At 37.6% G+C, this 19,357-nt stretch overlaps 1 protein-coding gene across 1 annotated transcript; it reads left to right on the forward strand.

The window, feature by feature from the left end:
* Nucleotides 1-1,040: 1,040 nt before the first annotated feature.
* TM4SF18 (transmembrane 4 L six family member 18) lies at nucleotides 1,041-19,106 on the forward strand. Its single transcript, XM_042780850.1, has 5 exons — nucleotides 1,041-1,217; nucleotides 4,434-4,523; nucleotides 12,179-12,321; nucleotides 16,567-16,747; nucleotides 18,855-19,106. The coding sequence occupies exons 1-5, from the start codon at nucleotides 1,041-1,043 to the stop codon at nucleotides 19,104-19,106; spliced, it is 843 nt and encodes a 280-aa protein (XP_042636784.1).
* Nucleotides 19,107-19,357: the final 251 nt, after the last annotated feature.

The following is a 19,357-nucleotide window of genomic DNA, read 5'->3' on the forward strand; positions in this document are numbered from 1 at the left end:
AAGGATAATTCTTAAATCCTTGTTTCAAATTTGTTACTCGTAAAGTCTTAATTGAATTATCCAATTTTGCTTTTCCTTAACAATAAGATAATAATAATAATAATAATAAACTGCAGTTGAGTCGGATCCGACTCATAGCAACCCCTCCTTGGGTTTCCAAGGCAGTATCTCTACAGAAGTAGATTGTCCAACCTTTCTTCTGAGGAGTGGCTAGTGGGTTTGAACTGCCAGCCTTCTGGTTAGCAGTCAAGTGCCTTAGGCACTATGCTACCAGAGCTCCTAACAATAAGATAGCTATGAATTAATACTTGTTATTATTTTTCAGGGAAGTAATGAGTTTTAAAGAGATAATAAATGCAAACTCTTGGAAGGAGGCACCTACAGTCTAGTAACATAAACTCACTAAGTGTGATGTCTTATTTTGCTCACTCACCAGTCCCTTTTTTAGTTATTTTTGTGCCCATGAAGCTTGAACAATGCTTGGAGAATAATGAGCACACAGGTGACAGTGCTGAATGAAAGACAATTCTATAAAGTGACATGAAATTAGTATCTTAAAAAAAAAAATGCTCTATTATCAACCTCCTTGATAGCATTCTCTTCAAGAGCTCTCTCCACTGTTAATGGACGAAATTTGCCAGACTCAATTCTACCCCTCTTCCTTCCAACTCCCTTCTTAAAACATGCTCACTGTTAAGTCTTTAGTGCTCTACTCCAGACGAAAATGACTTTTTTAAAAAAGCAGTGAAAACGCTACATTCCTTTGGCACAGGATGAAGACCAGCTCAGCTCTTCAGCTGTTGATCATTGTCTATTGTTCTCCAAACAGTAAACCACTATTTCACACTGAGATTGTCTGGCTGCACTTATATCCAAATCTCCAGCTCCTCATGAATATGAAGTGAAGGGCTCTGACCCAGAAAGTGGCAGGTAATCTCTAGGAAAAAAGAAAGAAAGAAAAGGACCAGTAGGAAAGGAAAATAAAAAGGTAACTTTCTTCTACACTCTTGAACTCTCCTGCAGGTCCTCAGCAGGGCAAAATGGGGTCTCGGAAGTGTGGAGGCTGCTTAAGTGGGCTGCTGATTCCCCTTGCACTTTGGAGCATAATTGTCAATATATTACTGTATTTCCCAAACGGGCAAGCTTCCTACGCATCCAGCAATAAACTCACCAACTACGTGTGGTACTTTGAAGGAATCTGTTTCTCAGGTGTCATGGTAAGTGCAACTTTGGAGACTTGGGATCGTATGAGGGGACTTTTACTAGGAATTACCTTGTTTCTAGTAAAAATAATAAGTAATGGGAAAATCATTCTACTAATCCTGGGTTTGGGACTTGAAGGGTAGGTGCAGGGGGTGTGGGGAAGATAGTTCATTAGAACCTGAAGAGTAGTTTTGTTTCCAGTAAGTTGTGCATTTATGTGGTTTCAGCAGTGTAGGAAATTAGCCCTGATGGAAGCTTGTGGGACACTGGACTATAGAAATGTGTCCTGTGTATTAATTTAAACTCTGTAATCAGTAATTTAAACTCAGTACTCATAATTTCTCCAGCTTGGGGAATGGTTGGGAGGGTGTGGAAAAAACAGAGACTTGAGCATTCAGACAAATTTACAATTAAATCTAAGCTCTGTCATTTGTGCTATGACAACTTTAGCCAGTTGCTCATTATTTTTTAACCTTGGTTTTCTCATTTGGAAAATGTGGATAGTGTTATTTACTTTGCAGGATAATTGTGTGAATTCAATAAAATCACATATATGAAGTGCTTAGGACCAAGCAAATGACTATTGTGATTTTAAATACTCGTTGAAAGATGAGCCGTGTCATCAGTAAATGGTCTTACATTATATCCCAAATAATGGAGGATGTTTTGAAAACTAAACGAAATTACCCACAATGTTTTTCTGGTGAAGTTGTGCTCTTTAAAAATAAACTAACAGATAGTAAATCATGTTGGCAGCTCAGAGGAAAAGACACTTTTCCTGATCATATCATTTCTAAAAACAAAACATTGTGCACTAGAAGCTTACAATATCACCAGTAACATAGAAGAAACTTCATTATAAACTATTGCTAGATATTTGTAGATATTTAATTATTATAATATTTGAATGGCTATGTTGTAAAGCAGTTTTCATTTACTTACTGTTTTTGCATGTTAAATGTTCAATCTTTAAAACGTTAATCCCCAACACTATTGAAGTTGCTATGAAAGAGGTCCATAACTCAAGGTGGTAGCACTATAAATAAATACAGATCTTTGGAGAAGAGTTTGATGCATTATATCAAGACCCATGAAAATGTTTATGGGCTTTAATTTGGTCATCCTAAATACCATGCTTCATCCTAAGGAAATAATCCAAATGAAGGAAAGAGCTATATAGCAGTATTTGTGGCAGCATTATTTATTACAGTAAAGAACTAGAAGAAGCATTCTAGCAGAGAAATGGACAAATAAATGTGTTATATTCACTTCATGTGGTGAGGAAAAATATAATTATGAAGCTATAATAACATGGAGTCTGATGATGTAGTGGTTAAGACATTTGTTTGCTAACCAAAAGGTCAGAGGTCAGTGGTTCAAACCCACCAGCCACTCCATGAAAGAAAGATGAAGCAATCCACTTCCATAAAGATTTACAGCCTTGGAAACCCAATGGGACTCTCTATGAGTTGGAATCAACTCTATGGCAGTGAGTTTGGGTTTGGGTTTAATAACATGGAAAACGTATCTTATTTTGCAATAAAAAACCAAACTCACTCCTGTCAAGTTGATTTTGACTCATAGTGACCCCTCCTTGGGTTTGAGTCAGTATCTCTACGGGAGTAGTAGATTGCCCAATTGTCCTTCCGAGGAGTGGATGGTGGATTTCAACCACCAGCCTTCTGTTCAGCAGTCAAATGCCTTAGGCACTACATTAAGTGGAAAAAAAAAGACAATAAAATTGTGAGTAAATTACATTTGCAACTATGTAAAAATATGCTTATGTACGAAAATTATGAAAGTAAATGCATAAAACATGTAAGGGTAGTGGAGTTATGAGTAATTTTCCTCTAGTATTTTTGAGTCCTCTAATTGCAAATTTATTTAAAACAAAACAAAAGGCAATTTCTCCTTCAACACAAGTCATACACAAACAGAGGACTTCAGGACATGAGCCTAATTATTTCTACCAATACTGTAATGAAGTATTTTATTGTACTTCAGCCATAGTTCTTCATTGTTTCCCTCAATATGTAATTGTTATAAATGGAAGAGTTGTAAGTCATAAACAAGATTGAGCTAGAATTTATTAAAATCTGTGATAATTAATGGCATTGAGAGGAATATAGGGTCCTTTTGCTTATATTCCACAAATAAAAAATTAAAACCTGGAAAAGAAATTCTTCTCTATTTTTTATTATCCAGAAATTCTTGAGAAAATATTATTGCAACTGCACCAAACCCTTTTAGGAAAAAGGAGAGGAAAATAGATAAATAATTAAAAGGGTAGATAAATAAATGAAGGCTGAAGGAATGTGGAAACTGAACAGGTTGGCTACAAACAATAAAATAACAGTGAACTCAGCATAGGAATTCAGTATTCAACAGTGAGTGTAAAGAATAGATGGAGAATATGCCTTAAAAATCTCTATATCTGCCTAAATTGGCAATTATAGTTGTAAGGAAATCTATGTTTTTTCCAGACCTTGAGTCCTTTGTGTAAATTACCAAGAGAGGTAAGTGGAATGCAATGAACTCTACCAATTAATTGGCTTGACACAGATAAAACAGATTGGAAAATTTGGACCTGAGGTGATTTCCTTGTATGGGGAAATTGAACTTTACTTTGAATGAAGAGATGTGGTTTAAGATGTGGACGCTAGGTGGTGCAAGTGATCAATATGATCAGCTGCTAACTGAAGAACTGGAGGTTTGAGTCTGCCCAGAGGTGCCCGAGAAGAAAGATCTGGCAATCTGCTTCCAAAAAAACCCAACCACTAAAAACCCTATGGAGCCCTGACACACATGGGTTGCCGTGAGTCCGAGTTAGTTTTATATTAGCCAAATCCTCCACAAAGGAGTTACTGAGAAATGTAAGTTTTGCAGTCCAGGACCATTTTCCCGTGTTCATACCATTCACTCCTCCTCTATCCTTAGCTTTCAATAATTGGTAAAGATAATGATAATAATAGCTAACATTTATTAATCATTTATTATGGCCCAAGTACTGTGCTCAAAATTTTACATAGTTTCATAACAACCCAACAAGGGAATTCTCAGCACCATTTGAAAGGGAAGCTTCACAAGCTCACACAACTAGACAGAGGGAGAGTTGGGATTTGAACTGAAATGTATCTGATCCCAGAGTCTATTTCTGGAATCACTGTCTCACTCTGAAGGTGAATGTAAACTAGCATTCTTTTTCTGACATTTTATCCCTCTTCCTATAGATGCTTATAGTAGCAGCAGTTCTTCTTGTACTGGAGAATGAAAATAACTATAAATGTTGCCAGAGTGAAAACTGCAGCAAAAAGTATATGGTAAGAGCAATAGTTTTTTGATGATGGTAGAGTGGGCCCTAGCTTTCTTTCCTCTCACTCAGAAACACTAAAATATTGACAATGCTGAGTACTCTCAGTGACCTTATCAGTTCAGAGCCCAAGAAATGACTCCACAAGTCATCTTCCATGCAGCTTCCATTCTTTCTTCCATCTTTGTTTTGCTGATATTTCCTCAGAAATTAAGCATTTTAAGACATAAAAGTAGGACATATATGACCTTTTCCTAACTGGACTAGGAGCCTTGGTAGCACAGTGGTTAAGCTCTTGGCTGCCAACCAAAAAGTTAGTGGTTCAAACACACCAGTCGCTCAGTGGGAGAAAGATGTGGCAGTCTGATTCAACAAAGATTTGCAGCCTTAGAAATCCTATAGGATAGCTCTACTCTGTCCTACAGAGTCACTCTGAGTTGTAATCAACTCAATGGCAACAGGTTTGGTGTTTGGTTTTTCCTAACTGGGTTGCTATGAGGATTTTTTTTAAACCTTATCAGTGTCATTGAAGAGTAATTTATGTACAATAACTGACAACTATTAGAAGTATACATACAATTCCATAAATTTTGACAGTTGAGTTTACCCAGGAAATGTCCATCGCAGTTCAGAACACAGTTCACAGATACAGAACAGTTCCATGATCCCCCAAAATTATTTTTTGTCATCATAGATTAGTTTACATTTTATATAAATGGAATCATACATTATTTGTTTTTTGTATCTGACATCTTTCACTCAACATAATGAATTTTAGGTTCATCCATCTTTTTGTGTGTACATGATACGCATATTTTAAAATGAAATTTTGAGAAGCTAAAATAGGATCATGGGAGAATAATATAATTAATCTTTCTAAGCCTGTGTTCAACAGGTAGACAGAGGATTCCCACATTTCCACCATTATCTTTATCCTCCTCCTCTTTATTGTTGTAGGAGCTCTGGTGGTGTAGTGCCTAAGGCATTTGACTGCTAACCAGAAGGCTGGTGGTTCAAATCCACCAGCCACTCCTCAGAAGGAAGGTTGGGCAAACTACTTCCATAGTGATACAGCCTCAGAAACCCAAGGAGGGGTTGCTATGAGTAGGATCAGACTTGACAGCAGTGAGTTTGGTTTTGGTTTGGTTTTCTTCATTGTCATCTTTTCTCACATTTGCATAGCACTTTATAGTTCTTTCACTTTTGCTGATTGAAGTAGGTCACCATGACACCTGATATACAAGTAAGGCATGTGTGCCTCTAGAAACTACCTGTGACTAATGAACTAAGAGGAGCTTACCCAGGAGGTCTGGGAGGCATTCTTCACAGCAGGGGATCCACACCTTGACTGAACACTAAAATCACCTGAGGAGTTTGAAAAAATAACGATGTCTGGGTCCCACTTCAGAGTCCCTCATTTAATTGATCTGAGGTGTGACCTGTGTATAAATACACTTAAAATCTCCTCAGGAGATTTCAATTTGCAGCCAAGATGGTATGACCAGTTTTCTTTGATAGATGTCTTTGGGAAATTAAATTAATGGCTTAATTTGGCACTGCACCCCTGGTGCAGAAGAATTAAACTATACTGCGTGTGTGTGTTTTCTTAACCTGTTGGCTCAGAAATCCACCTATAGCTGCTGATCTTATAGTTAAGGAAGACCTTTCAAAATTGCCTAAGTGAAGCAAATGGATTCAGGTACACAGACAAGCTATGATACTTGGGGATTCTCTGGCGAACAAATATGTGCGCCTTTATAAGTGTATAAAAAAAATAAATGTGTTCAATTTGTTATAACTTGCTATTAGCATCTATAGCACAGATGTAAGGTAGAACAAGTCTGAACAGAGTTTTATAATCAGCCTTGACTGAGATGAGTGACATATGAATGGGAGAAGTAGGAAGAAGGGAGAGAGATGAACTGGATTCCCAGCTTGGCTCTTGCAAGGCAGGCTGTAGAATAGAGGTCCCAACTCATATGTCCCTAGGATCCAACTGTGATATATAAATGAAAGAAGTGAGCCTGTTGGATATTAGAGTAAATTTTCCATTTACAATGGGATCAAGTTGTTACTCAGCTAATTGTTACCATGATAAAATTGGATTAAGAATCCTTAGTTTTCAGGAGAAAGTAGAAATGTGAATTTTTATATGAAAACTCTCACTTATAACATGTTGGAAATTAATTCTAATTTAAAAAATTATGTGGACCAAATAACACACATCTCACAAGCTGAATCTGAGCCTATATCAATTTGCAAATTCTAAACCTCCAGACTAAAATTGACAACACCCAAAATTTACTGCTTACTGTTGTTGTGTGTGCCCCCAAGTCAGACCTGACTCATAGCAACCCCTCCTTGGGTTTCCAAGGCAGTATCACTATGAAATTAGATTGCCCCATCTTCCTTCCTAGCAGTGGCTGGTGGATTTGAACCACCAGCCTTCTGGTTAGCAGTCAAGTGCCTTAGGCACTATGCTACCAGAGCTGCTTAGTTGCTATTTATTCCTTTGTGAAGGCTTGTCTTCAGCCAAAACTTAGTGGGTTGTTAACCTTGGAAAACAAATATTGGCCCAAGAAGAACACTTAGGTAAAGTAGCTGATATTTTGATTATACTTTACACTTTTCAAATAATTTTCACATCCATTGTCTCCTTTACTTTTTGAAAAAGCCATACAAGGTAGGTTCTAGTCTCATCTACATCATCTACATTTTACAAGAAAAGAAACCCTGACTCAGAGAGGTTCTTATTTCAGTTTTGAGGCTGCCTCTATTGTGTGGTGGGTTCACTGATGAAATTATAATGTGGGTGTATTACCCACTGCCATCAAGTTGAATCCAACTCATAATAACCCTATTGGACAGAATAGAACTGCCCCATAGGTCTAAGGCTGTGAATCTTTATGGAAGCAAACTGTCTCATCTTTCTCCCACAGAGCAGCTAGTAGGTTCTAACCCTGAGCTTTTGGTTAGCAGCCAAAGGCCTTAACTTCTGTGCCACCAGAGCTCTCTCTGTGTGTGTGTGTGTGTGTGTGTATACGTACTTATACTATGGCTGTCAATTTCCTCAAAAAAGAAATTATTCACTGATTTCTCTATGAACTGTTTAAGGACATGTTTGGTAAACATGGTAATAAGTCTTTTCATAACATCCTTCTTCCTCTTTTGAAGCTGGCATAGATGAATAGGCAGATTTTCTTTTTAAAGCATAACTAATTTATGAGGTCATCTGAGTGAAAATCAATTTGACAGCAACTGGTTTGTTTTTTATTTTTTGGAATAGTGAGATACTCTAAAATAAATAATAAAGTAGCCCTGTTTATCTCATTCCATGAGAGGCAAAATTCTATTAAAATCAACCTGAGAAATATAATTTCAAAGAGCTTTAAATGATATGAAAAAATGCCAATGAAATAATTAATATCAAGGAGTGGGGGAAAAGCAGAATTGTTCTTTTTTTGTGTGGTTTTTTAAAATATTTTCTCTCAATTTCCATACTATGAATGTATCACTTTTGTAATCAGGAAATGTTTTTTTTTTTTTAAAGAAATATAATATTTATTAATCTTGAATCCTATAATTATAGATTTGTTGTCTCTTTTCCCAGTCTTGGCCTTTGAATTTACTGATTATAGCACATTTCTGTTTGGTTGTCCTACTCTCACATTAACATCAGCATTTCTAACACTAAATTTTTATTTCTCCCAAACCAAACTACTCCTCTTGGCATCCTTATTTCTGTATCCTTTTCACTCAATCCTCAAATTCTAGATTTTTTTTAAAGCCCATCTCCTGCTAAGCATTTCCTCCTTAATGATTCTTCCTGCCATTCCTTTTCTCTTACCGCTTCTTCACTCCAGTGCATGTGTTTGAGGTTGTCACCACATAGAATCTTTACTTTGGGGCTCTCTCGCTTCTGGTTTGCATGCACACACCTGCTAGAGAGATCTTCCAAAAACACATATTCATATCACTTTCTTGTTCAAAAACCAACTACATGTCTTCCTAGGGAGGAAAGCTTATTTCAAATCTGGGGCAAGACAAGTTCAATGGGAACCTGGAATATCTTGTGACAGAGAGTAAGGAAGTGTTCAAATAATAATGGGGACATGCCAAAATGCATAAGAGCTGACTTAAAGGGATGATTCCACTAGCCAAATTTGGGGCCATCTGGGCATCTAAAAGAATAGTAGCAGTTATGCTATGGATTATGGATTATAGCACATTGAATTAGAAAAATCCATGAGTCTACATGCTTGGGAAAGAGCCAGATGAAGAGGGGAGAAAAATGGAAAATGGAAGATCTTCTGTGCAAAAAAAGTGGTAATTTATAAATTCAGAAGGAACAATAGAACTAGAAAAGCAGCACATTGCAGCTCCAATGTAATAATTGTTAATCAGTGGATTTTAGGATCATCAATGGATATGAAATCCATCATTTGAAATGTTGTTAGGAAACAGGATATATCACAGATTCAAAGTATCACCTCACGGACTATTTACTAGTTACAAAACGGAAAATGTGCTTTTATAGTGGAGAGATCTGGAGGACACTGTCTTAATCAAGAGAGTATGCTTAGCACCACCAATAACAGGACAGGCTGACATGATGTGTCTCCTGGTGCAAACCTCACAAATGTAATATTCTTGCCAAAACATTTAATCTGAATCAAATTCTGCAGACACAATCAGAAAAAAACAGAATGTGGGGCATTCTATAAGACAACTGGCCAAGAATCTTAAAAAAAAAAAAAATCCATATGAAGAAAAACAAAAACACAGGCAGACTATTCTAGGTTAAAGGAGGATTGTTGTTAGGTGCTGTGGAGTCACTTCCAACTCTTAGTTACTCTTGTACAACAGAACAAACGACTGCCCCACCCTGAACGTACTCATAATGCTTGCTACGTTTGAGCACATCACTGCAGCCACTGTGTCAATCCATCTCATTGAGGGTCTTCCTCTTTTTTCATTGTCCCTCTATTTTACCAAATGTGATATCCTTTTCCAGGGACTGGTAGCTTCTGACCACATGACCCAAGTAGGTGAGATGAAGTCTGGCTATTTTTACTTATAAGGAACATTCTGGTTATATTTCTTTCAAGACAAATTTGTTCATTCAATTCATGTATTCATAAATACCTGGCATTTTTAATATTTTTCCCCAACACCATAGCCAAAAGTATCAATTCTTCTTCAGTCTTCCTTATTCTTTGTCTAGCTTTTGCATGCATATGAGGTGATTGAAAATAATATGGCTTGGCTCCAGCACACCTTTGTCTTCAAAGTGATATCCTTGCTTTTTAACACTTTGAAGACATCTTTTGCAGCAGATTTGCCCAATGTCATTTGATTTCCTGACTGCTGCCTCCATGGGCATTGATTGTGGACCCAAGTAAAATGAAATCCTTGACAACTTCACTATTTTTTTCATTTATCATAATGTTGCTTATTGGTCCATCTGTGGGATTTTTGTTTGATACTGACCATTTTAAATCAGGCACTGATACTAACTACTCAGCTGGAAAGGACACATTACACAGGAAGGCCATCACAGTCATCCACAAAAAGAACATTTCTGGATCTATCCTGAAGTACAATGCTGTCTGTCAGTGATAGGATAATATCTATATGTCTACAAAGAAGACCAGTTAGTTAGATTCTTATTCAAAGTTACACACCAACCACTAAGCCAAAGATGAAGAAATTGAAGATTGTTACCAACTTCTGCAGGCTGAAATTGAGCAATCAGGCAATCAGGATGCATTGATAATTATTAGTGATTGAAATGCAAAAGTAGGAAACAAAGAAGTATAAGAAGTTGGAAAATATGGCCTTGGTGATAAAAAATGTTGCTGGAGATCACATGATAGAATTTTGCAAGCCCAACAATTCATTCACTACAAATATTGTTCTTCAACATCATAAATTCTGGCTATGCAGACAGACCTCATCGAATGAAATACACAGAAGTCAAATTGACTACATCTGTGGAAAGGAGACAAGAGATGTAAATTTGTGCATAAACCTTCACTGAATTCTGTATCAAAAAGTTAAAAAAAAAATGCATTTAGAAGACAATTGGAAAGACATACTCACATTACATATTAGACCAAACAGTTGTCATTGAGTCACCTCCAGCTCACAGCAACCCCATGTGTGTCAGAGTAACACGATGCTCCACAGGGTTTTCAGAGACTGATTTTTCAGAAGTAGATCTCCAGGACTTCCTTCCAAGGTGTCTCTGGGTGGACTTTAACTTCCAAACTTTTGGTGAGCCACCAAGCCTATGTTAACCATTTGCACAACCCAGGAACTCCAGATTACATATCAGGTGTCAGATAATATAATAAAATTATTGCTAAATTTATTTGGTATGAAAATGATATTGTGCTTATGTAGAAGAATATCTTTATTCTTAGAAGATGAGTGCTGATGCATTTAGGGGTGAGATTTCTTGATGTCTCCTTGCATCTTACTTTCAAATGTTTCAGAAACAAAAATGTATGAATAAATAAGTATGTGTGTGTATATGTTTATAAAGAGAACCAATGTTTCAAATTATTAATTATAGCTGAGTCTATGTAAGGGGTATATAAGGATTTACTCCATTATACTTTTAATTGTTCAACAAATTTTTATAATAAAAGTTGGAGAAAAGCCTCTTCCCCAGAAGGATGAAGGCCAGCCTCCTTGGCCTGCCATTCAAGGTCATTTCCTCTCATATCTGTACTCCACTTTTAAGCTTCTCAAGAGCTGGATTGTGCCCTATCAACTCTGTTTTCACAGTCTTCTTTCTTCTATTCCTGACTGTATGGGCACTTTTATTAGGTGAGATCCTTCTACTTACTGTCTTACAACTCTGTGCCGCTCTGCCTCTGAGCATTGCTCACTCTCTTTACTCAAGCGAAAACACCCTTCTCTCCACTAATCTCATAAAAACAAAACACTAAACTCACTGTCGTCAAGTTGGATTCGACTCATAGTGACCGCTCCTTGAGTTTCTGAGGCAGTATCACTATAGAAGTAGATTGCCCAACCTTCCTTCCGAGGAGCAGCTGGTGGGTTTGAACCACCAGCCTTCTGGTTAGCAGTCAAATGCCTTAGGCACTATGCCATCAGAACTCCTATTAATCCCATACTCACTTACTCACTTGAGTATTAACATGAACATAAACATGAATATGAATATCTAGGCGAATACCTCATATTTCTTCTTATATTACAGTATGTTAAGATATGTCAAATTCATCTTCCCAAGAGGAAAACAGGGATGGTAAATTATAATACATGGAGAATCTACTCTCCTTAGAAAATGACAAGTCTTCAATAGTTATAAGTTGATTGTTTATATCCCCTAACTGCATTTATGTAAGAAATAATCATTATTGACTGACTGTATTTTGATAACATAAAAATTCCAGGAAAGGGGAAGGAATTTAGTAAATTATCTAGTTTCCTCTACATGATACCAAAGAAAAATCATTAAAAGAATTATTTTTAATACTAGATGGGTTTGGTTAAAATGTCCCCAATTTTGTCTGGAATTTGTTATTATATAGCCTGCAGTAGTCTTGGATGAATAAAGCAATATACAAATCTACTGATTTATCCATAACATCCTCATTGTATGGCATTAACTTTCTTCTATGTTTAATTTAGACATTGCTGTCAATTATCTTTTCTGCCCTTGGAATTGCTTTTTCTGGATACTGCCTGGTCATATCTGCTTTGGGCCTTGTCCAGGGCCCATACTGCCGCACCCATAATGGCTGGGAGTATGCCTTTGAAGGCACGACAGGACGGTAAGGAATAATTCCCCAAATCAAGTGGCTCAGAAAGTCAGAAACACCTGGCCTCACACTCAAGGCCATTCCACAATCACTTTGGAGTTCAATGTGGCTAGTCTAAGGCAAATTTTTTTATTAGTTTTCTAATATCTAGACTGATTTTTTCCCCACACAAATCTTTGTTTAGATGTTTCTCCATTGTTTTAAAGTCATGTTCATCCATAATTTTGAGGTTGTTGTGGAAATATCCAAATAAATCAAGTATTTCTCTCATACTTCAGTATACCTTGATGGTTATTGTAGTCTGACAATGGCTGAGCCTGGGGTTTGAGTGGCCCAACAATTCAACCTTGTTTTGTGGCCAGGATGAGCATGTGGTTTGTTAAAGCTGTAAAGGGGCTTGGCTGGGAGGGAATCACAGTGTCCTTGGCTGGTGACAATGGGGATTGTACCAGCAGAGCCTGATAGAGATAAAAACCAGGCAGTGAGAGCAGGGACAAGATTAGATGGAGGAGTTTGTAAAAGGAGCCAAAATCTTATCTAGCACATACCTAAGAATTGTCTAAGAGTTAGCCTAGCTCAGAAGGCTGGTAATTGATCAGATGTTGAGCAACCCCATCCTGGATCACAGGATCCCTCACACTGACCTTACATAGATCAGGATATAGTAGGGCTCAGATAGAGACTCAGGAGAGGCTCATTGACTCTCTCCCTGTCTTATCCAGTAATCAGAATTCTAAAGGAATGAAATGAGGGAGTGTCTGTTTGTGCCATCCACTGGGGATGTTACACTTTCTTCTCAAATGCCCATGATTTGTTTATTGAAGATCATAAATACTCCTCTAGGCCTGCACAGCAGCACTGGTTCTGTGCACACAGCTGCCTTTATTCTAAAGGTCCCACAAGACACCATGTGGTATGACCTCTTTTAGAGAGCAGATCTCTCCTCAGGTCAGGATGTTGTTGTTGTCAGCACTGAGCATTGGGAGGAGGTATCATTGGAAGATCCCCAGGAAAGAAGATTCTAATGTAGAAAATCCTACTTAAAAATAGACAAGCCTGTTGCCATAGAGTCAGTTACAATTCATGGAGACCCCATGTGTTTCAGAGTAGAACTGTTCATAGGATTTTCAATGGCTGTACTCTTACAGAGTAGATCATCTGACCTTTATTTCCCAGTGCCACTGGATGGGATTGAAACACCAAACTTTTGGTTACACAACTATTTGGACCACCCAGTGTTCTTCACTAGGTGCAAAAGATATGAAGCTTTGATATCATCAACCCCTTAACTTTTCCCTACCCCCAAACCAAAGAATTGAAACACTTTTCAATTCATGAATCACAGGCTGCCTATATGCCTCTCTAGTAGCCCTTTAGAGCTGCCCTTGATGAATGTTTCCATCTGTTTCCATGCATCTAAAAATGTTTGAAGGTGAAACATTGTTTGGTGGTCATGAGTGCAGAGAAGGTTAGCCTCTGGTCTCCTAAAGAAGTTTCTGAGACTTGGCAAATTCAGGGTGGAGCAGATGTTAACGTTGAAGTTGTGTGTATCAGGTATTTATTTGTGCATTTCTTCAACAAATATTTATTGAGCACCTACTATATCCAGGCCTTGGCCTAGGTGCTAGAGAATCAAAGAGAAGTTATACAGGTTCCTGCCTTTTAAGAACTCATGATGATGTGGCAGAACATGATTCTGAGATGGAAACCTTAGAATGACTATTGTCCTCAGAGCACAAGCCATAGATGCTTATGGATCTGGGTTCAAGTGCCCCTCTCCTGTACAATCTTAGACAAGTATTTGAATATGTCTGAGCCTCCATAAATTAGGGGATAATAACAATGTCCACCTTACAGAGTTGAGAATTAATTGGAATGAATACAAAATGAGACTAAATAAACTATCAAAAACACACCAAATTTTATTACCAACCTTATTGCTCTGCATACCCCTTTATGCCTCATGGTGATCTGCCAGGTGACTGGCAGGTTCAGTTACTGGTGTGGTATCTGGTGTGGATCCCAATTCAGTTGTTCATTCAGCAAACATTTGTTGCTGTACAATATATCAGGTACTGCCTTAGGTCTTAGATCTGACAATTCAGAGATGATTAAAACATGACCATTACTCTCAGAGCACTCAGTCCAGTGAGAAACCAGATACAGAGGTAGACATAGAATTAGAAATTGATGCAGTAAGTGCTGTGAGAGAGCTATTATGGAGTAGGAGTCAGGACAATCTTCCCTATTCCTACCAGGACTTCCTAGTGCACTTACGACTTTTTGTGGCTTATAAGAAGAATAAATAGCACCAAAATCTTGGAGAAAAATAGAAACTTTTCATGTGATCTTGTTTTAAACTGTCAGATGATCTGTGGATCTTTGCAGAGCAAATACTGGAAACAGTCTAGAGTAGGTGATTGGGCGGACAAGCCTCCCTAGAGGCAGGGACCAAGGTAGGAGCATGAGGGAATATGAGTTAGGTCTAGGGAAATTGGGGAGCTCTGGTAGCATAGTGCTTAAGGCACTTGATTGCTAACCAGAAGGCTGGTGGTTCAAAGCCACCAGTCACTCCTCGGAAGGAAGGTTGGGCAATCTATTTCCGTAGTGATACTGCCTCGGAAACCCAAGGAGGGGTCGCTATGAGTCAGGTCTGACTCCACGGCACATAACAACAACAACAACTAGGGAAATCGCAGCAGAGAATTACATCTGTATTATGCTTTACAGATTCCAAAGCATTTTTGGATACTTCCACCTAAATATTCACAATAAACCTGGGGTTGGGTATTTTAATCTCCATTGTCCAGGTAAGACTCTCAAGGTTAGAGAGGTAATGTCCCTTGTTGAAGATCACACAGATCCAGAAGGCCTGACTCCGCCTTCAGTAGAAGTAAGGGTCATTAGTAATATTAAGAAATTCTTAGAGTGCCTCTGAATGTCCTGGACTATATGGACTAATCAACAGATTGATTCAGTTTGGCTTACAGACCATTCTGGGAGTGGTTTTATTCTGACTTTCCACCTCCCATAATCCTGTTCCAAACCTGACTGATCAAGCCTTTTGTCAGCTTGAGTCCTACCTCATTACCCAAATCTGAATAGCTACAGAACAACAATGTTCTAAAACAGAGGTTCTCAAAATGGAGGCTCAAGTCAAAAACATGCACATCACCTGGGAATTTATTGTTGTTGTTGTTATGTGCCGTCGAGTTGGACCCGACTCATAGCGACCCCTCCTTGGATTTCCGAGGCGGTATCACTATGGAAGTAGATTGCCCAACCCTTGGGTTTGAACCTCCAGCCTTCTGGTTAGCAGCCAAATGCCTTAGGCACTACGCTATCAGAGCTCCAGGGAATTTATTAGAAATGTGAATTCTTGAGTCTTAGCTAGACCTTCTGAATCAGAAACTCTGAAGTGGGCTCCAGGAATCTGAGTTTTAACAAGACTTCTAGGTAATTCTGATGCATGCTTAAATTTGAAAATCACTGTTTTAAAGGGATTTGGGACAGAATCTAGGGTTTTAGAGTAGAATTTCTCTTTGTTATTTTGCTGCATGTGTGATTTTACATCCAGTACAAAATCAAACCCATTCCTGAAAGCTCAGGCCAACTTCTGAACTCCTAGAGAATGGGCTCTCTTTTCTCTCTTGGTCCTGATATATGCTGGCTTACACTGTAATTGAAATCTTCATTGTGAGCCTTGATTCCTCCTAATCAAACTGGAATTGTTTCTAGGGCAGTTACCATGTTTATAATAATTTTAAGTATCTGCTCAGTGCTATTCATACAACAAATTCAATATATATATATATATATATATATCTAAGTAATTATTAAAATACATTAGTTCTTACTTGATATTATGGGAGCTCTGGTGGCATAGTGCCTAAGGCATTTGACTGCTAACTGGAAAGCTGGTGGTTCAAACCTCAGAAGGAAGACTGGGCAATCTACTTCCGTAGAGATGCTGCCTCGGAAACCCAAGAAAGGGTCTCTATGAGTCAGAACCGACTCGAGGGCAGTGAGCTTGGTTTTTTATCTGATATTATGATATATTTTAATCATATATATTAATTTCATGAACATATAAAGATACTTGTGGTTGCCTTTTTTGGACCATATATATATAGTGTGTGTGTATATATATGGCCGACTCGACGGCACATAACAACAACAACAACATATATATATATATATATGCCACATATAGACTTGGACATGGATCTTATTGATCATTTCTCTCCACTCTGATAGTTTCCTTACAGATTCTAGCACATGGATTCAGTGCCTAGAACCTGCACATGTAGTGGAGTGGAACATTATTTTATTTTCCATTCTCATAACTCTCAGTGGGCTTCAAGTCATTGTCTGCCTCATCAGAGTAGTCATTCAACTCTCCAAGATACTGTGTGGAACCTACTCAGTTATTATCCAGGTAACAGATCATGACTGGGACTTGTACTTCTCCCTTTTACCCTCACTTCCCAGGATTCAATGAGTCTTGTTGAGTATTTTCTGTAAAAATTTCTAGAATTCCATCACTTTCTTTCTATTCATACTGCCCTCATCTTTACTTAAGCTCTAATATCTCAATTTTTTTTTCACTCCTAAAATATGAGTCGGGGCCGACTCGACAGCACATAACAACAACAACAACAACAACAAAATCCCAAAGTGTCTATTGACTTGCCCATATGGATTGAATTAACTGAATAGTTGTAAAATCTACATTCTGTCTGGTATTGTGAAACAGCATGAGATCTTATGGTCAAGATCAAAGACTTGGAATCTTATCTCAATGATTTTGAATGCTGCTACATTCCAGTAATGATCCTTCTTTCTACTTAATGCATTAATGAGTGATTTTGAAGAAGAAGGGAAATGTGCCTTTATCTTATTGAAGCTACTGCTACTGAAGGAGTAAATATATCGATATTAATTTAGTTTTTGTTGAAACTGCTAAACCTATTCAGAAAGTTCAGAATGTAGATAAATCACAAAATGTTGCGTTTTGTTCACCATCATTTAATGTATAATATCTTTCCTAGTAGTTTCAAACAAATACTTCCTATTCTATCATGTTTTGAACAGAAACTATTCATTTAACTTTCTACTTGAATTATGAATCATTAATGAAACCAAATTTACAATTTTTCTCACTTTGTTTTTCCTTTTTTTATAGCCTGGAATCATTTAATAAGGACAAGAACATACAGCAATATGTATTAAGATCTTCAGGATTATTTATACCCTTTGATCAAACAAATCAATTTCTAAGAATCTCTATTATGGAAATAAGTATAAATACAGGATAAGACTCCATACAAATAAATATATTGTACATTATTTCATGTTTCAAAATATTAGTAATATCAAAAATTCTTACTTTAGTGGAGAGATTAAATAAAGGGTGGTACATAGGTTGGCAAATTACACAGTCATGCCAAACAACATTTATGAAGATTATGAATAATGACAGATGAAAAAGCAAGTTACAAAGTTACTTTATAAGCGTAACTATCTAAAACAAACAAAAAAACAAATAGTAAAAATTTAGGATGAAAAATTAATCTAGAAGGAAATATACCAAAATGTGAATGATGATTGATTTGGATCTTTGGTGACCTTTATTCCTACTTTCCTATATTTTCCAAGTTTTCATTATTGAGCATGTTTTACATTAAAATATTTTTTAAACTCACATTTTTAGTGTTAAAAATTTTGCCACTTTTCTAACCTTAAATGGCAGATGATTTTCCTACATATTTCCTTGAATATCTATAAATATGAATGATGCTTCAAATAACTCTCAAAGAGGGAAATGATGATATAAATCAGCTAAAAAAGTTTTATATAAATTTATGTAATCTAACTAAGCTCTTGACCTCACTTTCTCTCTCTTGGTGGTGAACATGGAACAAGAAAAGTACACTTAAATGAATGGCCAGGGACATGCTCAACAAGAGAAAGTGACCATTGGCCAATTAATTCCCCATACCCATGTAATGGATGATAATCTACTGTGTGTGTGTGTGTGCAAACCAAAACCAAAACAACCCATTGTGACTAAGTCTAACTCATGGTGACTCCATGTGTTTCTGAGTAGAACTGTACTATACATAGTTTTCAGTGGTTGTGATCTTACAAAAGTAGGCCATCATAGCTTTTTTCCATTGTGCTTCTGGATGGATTTGAACAGCCAAACTTTCAGTTAGTAGTCAAGCATAGAGCATTTACATTACCCAGGGACGTGTGTCTATGTGTGTGTGTGTGTGTGTGTGTGTGTGTAGAGCTCTGGTGGTACAGTGCCTAATGCATTTGATTGCTAATCATAAGGTTGGTGGTTCAAATCCACCAGCCACTTCATGGAAGGCAGATGGGACAATTTACTTCCATAAAGATTTACTGCCTTGGAAACACAATGGGAGTTGCTATGTTGCTATGTGTATGTGTGTGTGTGTAGTTTAAAAGCTTTATACCTTCAGGTTCCATGACTTATTTGAAGACAGGATCTATGACTTACATTTTCCTATCATTCATAGGGTCCAGCCCACATGGACACAGTAGGCACTCAATGTAGAATATTCATGCTAGACCCTCGGCTCTCTCTGTCTGCTCTGTTGAGTAACGTCTCCATTATTGATCCACTGGGCCTCAACACCTCCACCCCTTCTCCCTTGTTCTCCACCATAGACACTGCCAATACCTGCACTGTGCCAAAGCTGGACAGTAATCTGGGGGAGATTGAGGAGAATGCCTGTCCTCTGGGTGCCTGCTGTGCCTATAGCCTTTAAGGGACACTGCCCTAGCCAGAGGCATTGTTGAAGGAAGCATCTTGAAGTGAGCCAAGTACCCTATGACCTCAATACCCTGGATGGGGCTGATTGAACCTGGTTGGGCACCCAAGCCAAGGGCAGCCTATTGTCATTCTAATGAATCCTGAGTTGGTCTATTGTAAAGCACTGTCCAAACAAATTGGTGGTTCTTCTCACTAGGGAATTTCAACTAGGAAGCAAAGAAGGAAGTAACCTGATCACTGCTGGCA

Source organism: Orycteropus afer, unplaced genomic scaffold (genome assembly GCF_000298275.1).
Source record: "Orycteropus afer afer isolate SDZICR_OR568_19922 unplaced genomic scaffold, OryAfe1.0 scaffold00066, whole genome shotgun sequence".
NCBI classification, from domain to species: domain Eukaryota; kingdom Metazoa; phylum Chordata; class Mammalia; order Tubulidentata; family Orycteropodidae; genus Orycteropus; species Orycteropus afer.